The 12,746-nt window shown below is 34.7% G+C and overlaps 1 protein-coding gene across 1 annotated transcript in view; it reads right to left on the bottom strand.

Annotated features, from left to right (window-relative positions):
• Positions 1-12,746, bottom strand: part of Kcnh7 (potassium voltage-gated channel subfamily H member 7) — a 470,420-nt gene that overhangs the window by 37,568 nt on the left and 420,106 nt on the right. The window contains 1 exon segment of the mRNA XM_004629866.1: positions 6,301-6,500. Coding sequence (XP_004629923.1) covers positions 6,301-6,500 — 200 coding nt within the window.

Here is a 12,746-nt window from a genome sequence, read left to right as displayed (position 1 = left end):
TGACCTATTGGATAGAACATTTGTATATCCATAAAAATATGAATTCCTAGTCCACTGGGATTTCTTCTACTGAATAAAATACTGGACTTTTCTTTCGGGGACATTATGGATGGATTGATTCCATTAAGCTCGAGACAAGCTGAGTTAACTCTAGCATGAACTGAAAGAGATTTAAAATCATATTTCCAAAGAAGATATAAATGTACTTTGATGATTTTTTATTATTGGCTTAACCCATATTAAAGTGATCTGAAATGGAGTTAAATTTGATTTACTCCTTTATTCCTATCCATCCTTTAATACAAGAAACTGTACCGTACAGTCTTTCGAACAAGGACTTTTCAAACAAAGTCTTTCAAACAAGACCATTATTTTCAGAGCTGTAAAAACAATTTCAGACACCATTTTCATCTGGGAGAACAATGGTGATAAGTAGAGTGACTGAAGCACAAGTGTGGTTGCTGCCTCTGCGACTGCAGCGCCTGCTCCTCGTATATCAAGCGTGGATCATGCTATCCTTATTTCTCTTTGCTCAGAAATGGCTAAAGCTTGCGTTCCATCCTCGAGGAACCTACTTTGCATGAAGGCAGTAAGATGCTAGCTGTATACAAGCCTTCTCTTCTCAATGATTATTGGAGAATAAGATGATGTTTGTACTGTCACTTGTGAAATGTAACTGAATAGGTACCACTTGTGAACCAAAGACACCAAAGCCTGTGTTAAGGTTGACAGTGTTCTTAGAGTTCCAGGTGGCATTTATTGTTGTCATGATACCATGTAAAATAACAAGGATGGGTGAGTTTTGCCTTTTCTTAAGCATATATATATTTTTTCAGAGGCTGCCTACTGGAAGTGAACAAGACTTACGATATATTTGTGTTAATAATGCAAAACTTTATCATCTACTCAGGAAAGTCCTGTCAATTAATCAGTGTGAAGATGAAAACAACCTTTTAAGTGCATTGTGCCTAAAATTCAATTCTTAAATGGTAAGTGGGTATTTATTTACAGAAAAGCAAAATGAACACTAGTCCTATGGGTCATTATTATTTAAATGTACATGTTTGCCAATATCCATGACCCTTTTTTAGTATGTCGAGGCCTAGTCAGATTTGAGGGCACTCTTTGGGGGACAGGTAGGAAGATTGCAGGTGATTGAACTTGGGGCCTACTGAGCTACATCACCAGCCCTTTTTAGTTTTGAGACAGGCTCTCGTTTATTAGCATAGGTTGGCCCTAAATTTCTTATCCTCTTCTCTCAGCCTAGTAATCTAATCCCTTCCCTTCCCTTCCCAAGTAGCTGAGATTACAAGAATGCAACACTTTGATTTACTGAATGCATCCTTGTCAGTAATTTTAGTTTAGTGCTATGATAAATTGAAGTTCATTTTTTCACTGTATTTATATGGACCAGTGTAGATCTTTAGAAAAAGGTAAAATAGATGAAACAATAGTTTTGAAAGCAAAAAATGCTATTTGATGTTGTGCCTTTATACTAACGATGAGGTTTAGTGTTACAAGGATTGTTTTTATCTGAGTTGCTGAAGTGAATAAAACTGTAAGCTTTGGTGATTATATTTCATGCTGATATGCTAATGCACCCTGATCTGAATATGAAGCTTTGGCACAAATGAGGTTATTTGATGTAAGAATGGTTGTTACAGTTTTTGATGGAGCAGAGAAAGACTAAATATAGAGATAAGGTCAGGGGCTGGGGATTTAGGTCAGCCTAATAAGCTAGGAGCCCTGGGTTTAGTCCTTATCACCAAAACCAAAAAATAAACCTCAACTAAAAACAACAACAACAACAAACAAACAAACAATAAAAACAAACAATTTAAGCAGAGATAAGGTCAGAGTTAGCAGTGTTAGCAGTGGAGGGGGCCACACTGACAAGTGACAGAAAGACCAGAAAAGAGTTGTAAAAGTAAAAGAAATCAAATGCCATCAAAATGCTCCTTAGAAATCATATCAGCTCCAAGAAATGAAGATTTTCATTAAGCAATGTTTTCTTTATTATTCTCTTTGCCAGTTTGATTGGTGTTGCTTCTCAGGTCTATTACAAAGGACTATGTCATTGAATTTATGACATGATTCTAAGTATTTTTAGAGCATGACCCTCATTGTTGCTTGGAGTCTACAAAAACCCTCCCCTTTCAGCTCAGGGTCGACAGCACACCTTCTGCTTTTGCAGAAATTAGCCTCTGCCCTACCTGGAAGACTGGAACGAGCAGTGCAGGTGCTGTCAACTTCCCTCTTGCACCCATCACAACCAACGCCCTCACCTTCTTCCTTTTTTTTCCCTACCTGTCTTCTAGGAAAACTTCTCTTTCCACCCTGCTGAAGAACCATTCCCCTTCCAAAGTTCCTATTCCATATCCTTTCTATGTCTGTCTCCCAGAATTTCCTCCATGAATGATCTTGGGTAAACAACACTCAGTTACTCCATTTTGTCTTAAATGAAACAAAGTGTTTCTGGGTGACCTTAGTCTGTCCCGTCCTGCACTGTGTAACGTGCCTCAACTTGTGCCCTTGCTTTGCTTGAAATCTCTCTGGTTCTCTGCCATCAGCATTTTCTGCCCACCTAGTGTCGTGATCTTGAGGCTACTGCTGCACAGAAACAGGCGTTCTACAAGGGAGATTCAGATGTGCACTGCAGGCCGAGGAGGAGGTAGGTGGCAGATAGAGTCGGGTCTCCATCAGGCACAAAGCTTTCGTAATTTACAGTTAGCATATTTGAGCACTGGTGCTTCAATGACACTTGTAAATGGAAAGTTTCATGAAATTGCAGAGGTTAAGTGACTTGTCCAAGAGTCGTGGCAGATTGAGAACTGTGCATAGGACTTCGAATCCCTATTCTATATTTTTTTCCTCTTACTCAGGCATTATCTGGGTGAGTGAAAGAACAGTGCATTTGGGTGAGTAATAAATTCCTCAGCAAATGTTCTTAAAGGCATTTCCTCCATGCCAATTTAATATTACACTATAAAGGGTGCCTGTCTGAAATGGCAACCTTCCCTCTATTCAGAGGGGCGCATTGGGCAGCAACGCTGTTCTTCCCTCAAGCCAGGATCTTGTGTGCAATGTGACAACACCTAGTTGTACTCTAGCATCAAAGGCGCCTTGCATTATTGTAGTAATTTTATAACTAAAACAATGTTGGATAACCTCAGAGTTTCAAACTGGGTCAGATGAACATTTTCATTTGGGGAAATTCCTTGGTGTGCCAACAACCCTAATGTGAGAAAGGATATCCTCAGTTTTTGTCAAATTTCTGTAGATAGAGAAGGGTTTTCCAGAATTAACCTGTGCACATCTTTGAGGGTGTACTGACAATCCTAAACCCTAAATTAAAATTTGAAGAACATGTTCCTTTCATTACTCCATTACCTTGGTTCTTGCCCTTTGGTACTCTACACATTTTTGGTACAACTGAAAAGGAGTTAAGAATGATTTCCAGAATACTTTTGGTTCTGGGATATTCTGGCTATAGTTTCCACAAAAAATAAAAGATGAAGAGATATGGAATATAGTCACATTTTTAGATCATTTCTTCCCTATTAGTTATTACCAAGCGCTCAAATGTTTTAGTTCATGAAAATAATTTTAGGCCCATTAATACAATGTGAGTGGAAACCCTGTACTTAATTTGAACATGGTTGAACAGCAAAAATGACCTGAAATGTCTTATGAAAAATTATATTTAAGATTATATTTAAATGAAATAACATGGAATGCTGATGCACAATACAACAGTTTGATGTACTTTTATGTCTCACGGTACAAAAATTTAAATTTTTTTCAGCTGCTACTAAATTACAACTTAGTGGACAATAAATTAATGAGACAAGAATGTTAACAATCCAGATTTGGAAGTAAAAAAAAAAGTCCACTTTGATTTTTTTCTTTTACCTCTCAACAGCCTAAGTGTACAGTTGCTTTTCTCTAGTCGACTATGTATTGCATACCATGTTTAAAAAGTACGCATCTTCTGTTTGCTGAATTGTCAGAGTTATCTTGCACTTTGATTTTTTTTACTCACTTTGCAGTCACAAAATGAGAAATGGAGACATGTACATACAGGATCGTGCAAGTCAAGGTCTCCAAACCACATGCAAGGTTCAGCAGCACATGGCTCAGAGTTCACACATTCCAGGATCGTGGAAGACTGGCATGCAGGTGAGAGGAAAGAAAAGCACCTACATCGTGAAAATAGAGGATGAGGAATGAAAATGACATTTTCTTTATGACAGTTATCTAATGCAAACCGTATACCCATAATCTTTACCAGAGTGGAAATTGGGGCAGAGACATAGATTTTTTTTTTGTGGTAAATGGGAAACTGCATATAAATATTGTGAGAGGTCAAGTCTCCATTAATATTAAGAATTTCTCCTCTGTACTTGGCCTCTTCCATGCTATCCTTTCCAGTTTCTTGATTTTTATTTCCTCTGCTACGTCATGCAAAAGATCAGAGCTAACATTGGAAATCACTTAACAAGCTCTAAGCCTAACAGATAACAAGGGTGTTCTCCACAATTTACACAGAATTAAATTGGATATAAATACCTCCTGTTCTTACCGGTGGGTGTTGTGATTCCATGTATTAAGGTGTGAAGCAGACAGGAAAGAGATAAATCTTTCATAAGTACATTATAAATAGGCAAGTGGTATATAAACCATATTCATAGGTAATAGACTCAAACAATGAAAGGTAAATAGTTGTCACAAAATAGACTTTATATCATAAAAATGGTTGTAAAACTAGAGTTTATGGAGAGGGGAAGTAAAATAAATGTCATTTCAGTACTGGTTTTGAAATAATCTGGCAGTATACAGCAATAAAACTGAATGACACATTTCTCTGATTAAAAATTCTTGACACTGCTTCAGTCAACCCAGCAGTAGAGGTTCCCCAATAGATTTTAATGCTGATACTTTCGTTAAACAAGAATACTGATGAAGTACACAAAAGTAGCCCATGTGTAGTTGCTCTTTCTTATAAGATCAAAAACTTCCCTTGGGGAAATCAGTTTATTAGGTGAATTTTTTTTTCCCAAGATGTACTTCGGGATTATCGGTAATAACTCATGTAGTTCATCTACAATTTTGTCTGAAATGTAATAATTTCACTAGTTCTTCAACAAAATGTTTTATAATAATATTTCTTTATTTCTCAGTCAAATGAATCACATGCAGCTATAAAAAAACCAGACATGTCTCTCGAGTTAGATAATATTTGTAATCTTTCTTGTACCACTACTGCTAACTTTGAATTTTTGGTTTTAATTTTTTTATATTTATGTTAGATATTTTTGGGGGAACAATCTAAATTTTACAGGTTTGCTTACACGAACATTGTATTATGTAATTGATCTAATTAAATTTGAGGGATTTTATTTTCTAAAGAATTCTCAAAAATGGCTCTTTCTCAGAGGAGAAGTGATCAGGTGTGAGGTTTCATGTTTTAGTCTTTTGTTTAATTCCATGGGTCTATATTCTATATCTGTATTGAATTTGAACATTTATACTTGTTGTAAAACTTATCAGTAGAAATTAATCTGTAAAATCAAAAGGGAAGGTAAAAGAATAATAATAAAACGATTAAAAACTCGGATCATATTAATGTTAATCATGTTGGGTTTTTTGAGCAGTGACATAGGAGGTGGGCATATGTCAAGTGATTGTTGATGTCATATTTTTAAAAAATGTATGAAGGAATCCATATTTCTTTCTTGAAAGGAAACAGTCATTAAATCATGTACATTGAAAGGGTACAAAGTTAATTGTTTTAAGTACAGAAAAACGATTGTTAAAAGAAGCATGAAACTTTCTAACAGAAAATGGTTATGTCATACTTAGGTTCTCTAACCTCTCCAAAATTTTCTATATTTTAAGATGTATTAACCTTGGATTTCTATTTGGGAACATCACAGTTGTTGCATTTCACTTGCCAAATGCTAGTTACCCATGGGTCCAGCTACTGCTTTTGCATGCTGGTTACTACAGCATACAGTGACAGTCCTAGCTAAAGCGGTTCTCTCTGACTGGAGGTGGGAACTCAACTATGCACAGCTATATCAGTTTGCATCATGTTATAATGCCTTTGCCACACAATATAACTAGATATAGCACCATGCAATGCCATGAATTGAGAATGAGACACTCTCTCCAGGGAAGAAAATAAATGTCCGAGAGAAGAAAATAAAAGCAAGGGGTTCAAAGCTGGTGACACTGGCCTTTCCACTTTGGCTATACTATGACGCCTGTGGTGCTTCTGTTTTGGGAAACAATACATACCATGTTCATGTCAATGCCATTAGTGTACGTCCATGCATGCTGGAAGTATTCTTCAAGCCGTTGCCGCAGAGGGTTGGGGATTTGGTGAAAGCGAATGAACTCTTTGACTCTCAGCATCTGCATGTGGTACCTGGCAGTTCCCGAGTACAGTCTTTGGATAATTGCAGAAACATTCCCAAAAATGCTTGCATACATTAGTGCTGGATTGGATAAAAAACAAAGTTATGGGAGAATACCGCATTTAGGGACAACATATCTGCTTAGAATATCAAATATGTAGATTTTGGTTGTTTTATTCCTAATATGTGGGCCAAGTAGAAAAAAGAAGTTAACTTACTAAGACTTTAAATTTTGTAATTGTAATGAAAATACTAGTGGGAAGGGGATATTCAAGTTCATTACTGATTCTAAATTAAAGTAAGAAATCAGATTATTTGTATTAGTTTATGACTAGGAGAATTAATTGGAGATGAAATTCATTTGGAAAAATCATCTTATTATTTGCAAGAAATCATGTATGTCATGGGTCACCATTAATACTTTTCTTTAAAAATAATTATGAGATAAAGCATCTCTTTGGGATTTTTAAAAACAACTTTTGGAAATGAAGTTAAAATATTAATTTTTAAATTGTGACTTATCTCTGCCTCTTAGCCTGAAATCTAACTTTGTGGAAGTAAAATACCTATTATAAAGTTAAAGCTTATTTTGAATACTTCAATTTTTTTAATGAAGACCCAATTTTCTTAAGGATTATATATTTTCTTAGTGTATTTATTTGTGTACATTCAAAGATTCGTTCTAAATCATCTTCATAGTTTGTTGCATGTAAAGCAGCTCTGGGTTAGACAGTGTATACAGTACACATTCTATGATGGAACGTAGAATCTATTCCTGTTATTTTCATCTACAGGGAAAGACCGCCACTAACCTTTGTTATCCATTTATTACTTAGAACACCCTCATTCGTGTTTCCCAGGCTAAATTTTTATTATTTCAAATATACTCTTTATATATTTTCTCTTTTCCTTTTTATATTTATGTTCAGTTTCTAATGAATCTAAAAAAGAGACAGTATATTCCATACAGAAAATCACAAGGCATATCGGCTGTGTATAGATCCTTGGATGACCGTCAGGTACACAGAGGTAAGGTGATATATATTACAGGTGCTAAAAAAGCAATGTACCAAACAGGGAGGGGAGCAAAAACAACAACAACAACAACAGCAACACAGCATGAAGTACTTAATTATGTTCAACTTACATGTTTTTCTTAAAATACATTATATGAATAATAGCACCTACTAAACACAGATTTTGGCCAGCTTTCAGCTGTGTTAAAGTGACATGTGTTCCCAGGCGTTAGCTTCTTCCACCCAGGTTACTTCCTTTGCTTATTAAACTTGATTATCATGGTCTTTTTGCATTGTATGTCTCAGGTAAGAGACTGTCCATGAGAAATAACCAGTACTCTATTTATTTATTTAGTGGAGGAGTAAGGGGGAATTCCTTCTCTGCTTGAGTGTCTGAGCTGAGATTAAATGTTCTCTTGTCTTTGAACTTAAATAATACCATCAATTCTTCATCACTGTCTAAGCCAATTTCTTATAATACATCATTGCACCTCTATATTTATCTGGCTACCTATTATCTGTCTGTCTGTCTATCTATCTATCTATCTATCTATCTATCTATCTATATCTATCTATCCATCCAAGTCCTATTGATTCTGCTTCTTTGGAAATCCACACTAGTTCAGGGCCTCCTATCCTGAAGTTGAATTGGTATGCATAGCAGAAATTAATTTTCTATATGGCATATCACCTGTTTAAATTTTATCTTCCATAGGAAGAGGCAGCATGTCTAAATTGTTTCTAATCTGAGTATATCAACACTTTCTTAAGAAGAGAATTAACAACATTTGCCAGAGATAATATTGAGTATAAATAAGGACCAAAATGTATAACAGATACTGCAAAATAGGAAGAAATTGTTCAAAAGGAAAGGGGAACTCATGAAGGGGAGGAGGAAAAGAAAGGAGGGAAAAAGAGAAATTGAGAAAAGACGAAAAAAATGGATAAAAAGCCTTGTGAAAAAGGAGGGGAAGAGAGGTTGAAAGGAGGGAAGAAGAATACAAAATAAAAGGAGAAACCAAGATATAGCATGTACAGGGGCACATCCCCTACCAGGAGTGTCATCATTGTGCATATCTAAATTAGACCAATCAACTTAATTAAAAAAAAAAAAACCAAACAGTATTCACCAGAAACTGACTTCTGTGAGTTATATGAGTATATTTATTCACTATTTTACTAATCCCAACTGTAATATTAAAAGTATTTATTATGTATGCTGTTATATCTTTAAAGAATTCCTGTCATGTGCTCAGGAAATAGATTCTGAGAGCACTAGATATTTTTGGTATACTTGATTATTTAGATACAAGATATTTTACCTAAAACACATTATATGAAGGAGAAACATCAGGAAAACATTGGTCTTGTTTAGTCTTTAATAAATACTATGGTTTCATCTGTATGTTGCTGTCAAAATAAATTAAGATATTAGCTTAGGTTACAAATAGGCATGTCTCACTTCCTGTCAAGAAGGAAAATCTAGATTTTACATATGTAGTTGAATACTTGAATGAAAGATTTATATACAAGTCCAGGAAATTCTGTGCTGATGGTTTTTAAAAATTCTAATAAAGACATGATTTTATATCTATATTTTTTGCATTTCATCAATTTTAGAAAAGTTTCAGCTGTTATTTTCTGACTACTGTATTTTCCAAGTACTTCATCCATTTTGAGGGACTCCACAAATATAATTGTTGAAGGACAGTATTGTCTTAGTCCCATCATTTTCTAGTTTGTCCCAGTATCCTATTATTTGATTTTTCTCTGCTTATGTACCACATGATTTCTAAAGGATGCTGGTTATTGTAAAATTAATATTGTTCAAGGCTACATTTTGTTTTCTTTCAAAAATGATACATATTGTTCTTTCTAAAATTTAATTTACAGTTATTTTAGCTGACATAAAAATGTAAAATCTGTACACATTTATAAGACACTATATGATGTTTTGAGATGCGTAAGCGTTACATCATTTAGATCAGGTTAAGCATCATTATTTCCTCATGTAACATTTTTATGGTGAAAAAAATTCAAAATCATTTCTTTTAGCTTTTTGGGACAATATAGTATACAGTAGTCACTTTATCATACACTACCACACTAGAACTTCTCACTCTTATTCATAGATTACCTTTCATTACAATCTTTTCCCATTTCTCTCCCCTTCATACTTCTTATTCTAGCCTTGTAAGCAATATACCATTAACAATTTTAATGAAATTAACTTTTTATATTCCAGATATAAGTGATGTTATATGGCACTTGTCCTGTGCCTGGCTTATTTCATCCTTCATTCCATTTATATTGTCACAACATAATTTTATTCTTTTATATGGCTGGATTATATATATGTGTGTGTGTATATATATGTATATATATATACACACACACACACATATATATATGTCATATTTTTTCTATTTGTCATTGATGGATGGAAATGGGATTTTCATTTCCATTTTTTCCCTTTTCATTACTGTAAATAGTGCTGCGATTAGCAAGGAGGTGCTGATGTCTTTTTGACATGCTAATTTCATTTCTTCTGGATACATGTTTAGTAATAGTATTGCTAGATCACATGGTAGTTTCATTTTTACTTTCTTGAAGAATACCTACACTATTTTTCGTAATATTGTGCTTATTTCTACCTGCCACCAACAGTGCACAGGGTTTTCTTTTTGCCACATCCTTACCAGCATTTATCTGTTTTTATCTTTTTGTCAATAGTCATTCTTATTGTTAAGCACTTTGTCTTATACCTGGTTAGCCATTTGTCTGTCTTCTTTCAAGAAATGCCTCCTTGTCTATTGATTCTTATTGCTGTTATTGGCATTGAGAGTTTTTGTTTCTTTATATATTTTGGGTATTAACTCTTAATTAAAAGTATAATTTGTAAATATTTTCATTCTTTAGTTTGTTTCTTGTGCTTAGTTGATTGTAATCTTTGCTATACAGAAGAAGTTTTAATTTGATGACATCACATTACAACATTTTTTTTGCTTTTGTTTCCTGTGCTTTTATATTGCCATACAAAAATCCTTAGACATTGGACATTGTTCTTCCAAGTAGTGGGATCATTTGGATATTGAGTTACAGTTTTTGATGTTCAGTTTTTACGCTTTTATAAGGCCATGATTAACTGTAGTACATGGCAGTATTTTCCTGCTATTCCACTGCATACTTTGGATGTTCAATATGAAGCTTTCTGTGCTGCTGGGTTGAATCTGCATATTTCCCATACTCACGTGAACTCTAGAACCCTTTCAGCTCATTGCACTTGCGGTACTTCTGCCAGGCTTTGGGGACTTTGACCCCATGCTCTTTTACCTTAATATTTATTAATAGACTCAAGGGCACGCCCAGAAGATGTTTGACTGTTTCTTGGTCATAGCGCCTCTTACTGTCTGTATTGCAAATTTTGGGAGTAGCACTGCTGTGACCTCTGATCCTGTTTGCTTAATTCAGCACAATAGCTGTGGTCAACTTCCTTTTTGTTTTTCTTCACGTTTACCATGGTCCAGAAGATACCTTGAGGCAGGACCGCAGGGGGCTGTCTTGTTCTTTTCCTTCTCTTAGACATCACAATTCCATATTGATTTTCAGCACAGATTACAATTACTTTATGTACTCTGTTTAGTTTTCTGTTTTGCTTTGCCTTTTGTTTTGTTTGTTTAATAGGAGGCTTATAAAGTTCAAATTCCTTCATCATAGTTAGAAGCAGAGTACCAATTACTTTTTTTATATGCCTCAAGAACGAGGAAATTCTTGCAACTTATTTGTCAAGTAGGACAGAGATAAAGACATTTACCTTTATTTGTACTACCGTGTGTGTGTGTGTGTGTGTGTGTGTGTGCGTGTGTTTGTGTGTGTTTAGCTGAATATACACATGATATTTATAGTAGTCATATAAACTTTGTTACATATTAGAAAACTGGGTGTAAAATACAATAATAATTTATATTTATACCTATTTATTGATTGGTTAACCTTTCCTTTGTTTTCATTTTGAATTATGTATATTTTTAAATGAAGTATCTAATGACTGCTTTTGTACAAATCAGATATACATTTTGAGGGGCTGGGGAGATGGCTCAGTGGTCTAAATGCCTGCCTACAAGCTCAAGGACCTGATTTGATTCCTGGCCCCACATGCAGTGCCAGCCCTGGAACCTGGGCATGCTGTGCCAGCCACCGAAACTGGGCTTTTTGGTGCATGTCTGTAATCCCAGGCCTGGAGAGGCTGAGATAGAAGGATTACTATGAGTCTGAGATGCATAGCCAGACTCTGTACCAAATAAATAAATAAAGAAATAAATAAATAAGTTTTTAAAGAATGCATTTTGAGTAGCAGGTTTAAAAAAATGTGTTAATATATATTTGAGTTACCTGAATTTAGTTAGAAGATAGTTTCTAACATTTTTAATAGTTTTTTGTTATATTGCTAAAATATTGATAACTAGTAGCTTTTTGTCCAATTTTGCTTCAGCCTCTTTTTTTCAGATTAAAATTTAAAAGCTCAAGAATAATGACAACTTAACCTCATTCTCAGTGTACTTATACCTAGCACACATTCAATGTTTTACATTATATTTTTGATTTTTGTTTTTAAATTTTAGATCAATATTAGGCCATTCATAGGTGTAAGGATTGCATGCCTAATGTCTAAATATGGCAAAGAGAGAAAACTGTATTATTGTCTAATATAATTAAACCTATCTGGGATTATTAGACTCAAATAAACTGCTGAATATCAAATAGTAAACAAACTACATGGGCATCCCTGCTATTGTTCAGTTTCTTGTCTTAACTTTACTATTATCCTTAATTTATGGCACATAGGTCATAACAGAATTTTCTTAGAAACAATGTGTTTCCCCTGTGTGAGCTAAAGCCTCACACAGTCTCACTGTGTTTAAGGTTTCTATAATGAAGTCTTTTATTCAAACAAATATTGTTACTTAGAATGTCAATTTATTTTCCTGTAACCAACATGATTGAGTATATTGTCTTTTTAAAGATGAAATTCATCTGTAGCAAACACGGTTCCTTTTGAAAGAACCAATAGAAATACTCTAGTGTCATATTTTCAAAAGCAAGGAAGGAAGGACGGAAGGAAGGATGGAAAGAAGGAAGGAAGGAAGGAAGGAAGGAAGAAAGGAAGGAAGGAAGAAGGAAGGAAAGAAGTGGGGGAAGAGAGGGAGGAGAAAACACAGCAAGAAACAGAGAGAGAGAGAGAGAGAGAGAGAGAGAGAGAGAGAGAGACAGACAGACAGAGAGAGAGAAGAAACAAATGGCCAATATTTTC

The sequence above is a fragment of the Octodon degus genome, unplaced genomic scaffold, assembly GCF_000260255.1.
Source record: "Octodon degus isolate 3935 unplaced genomic scaffold, OctDeg1.0 scaffold00032, whole genome shotgun sequence".
In the NCBI taxonomy this organism is placed as follows: domain Eukaryota; kingdom Metazoa; phylum Chordata; class Mammalia; order Rodentia; family Octodontidae; genus Octodon; species Octodon degus.
This window is presented reverse-complemented; position numbering and strand designations above follow the sequence as displayed.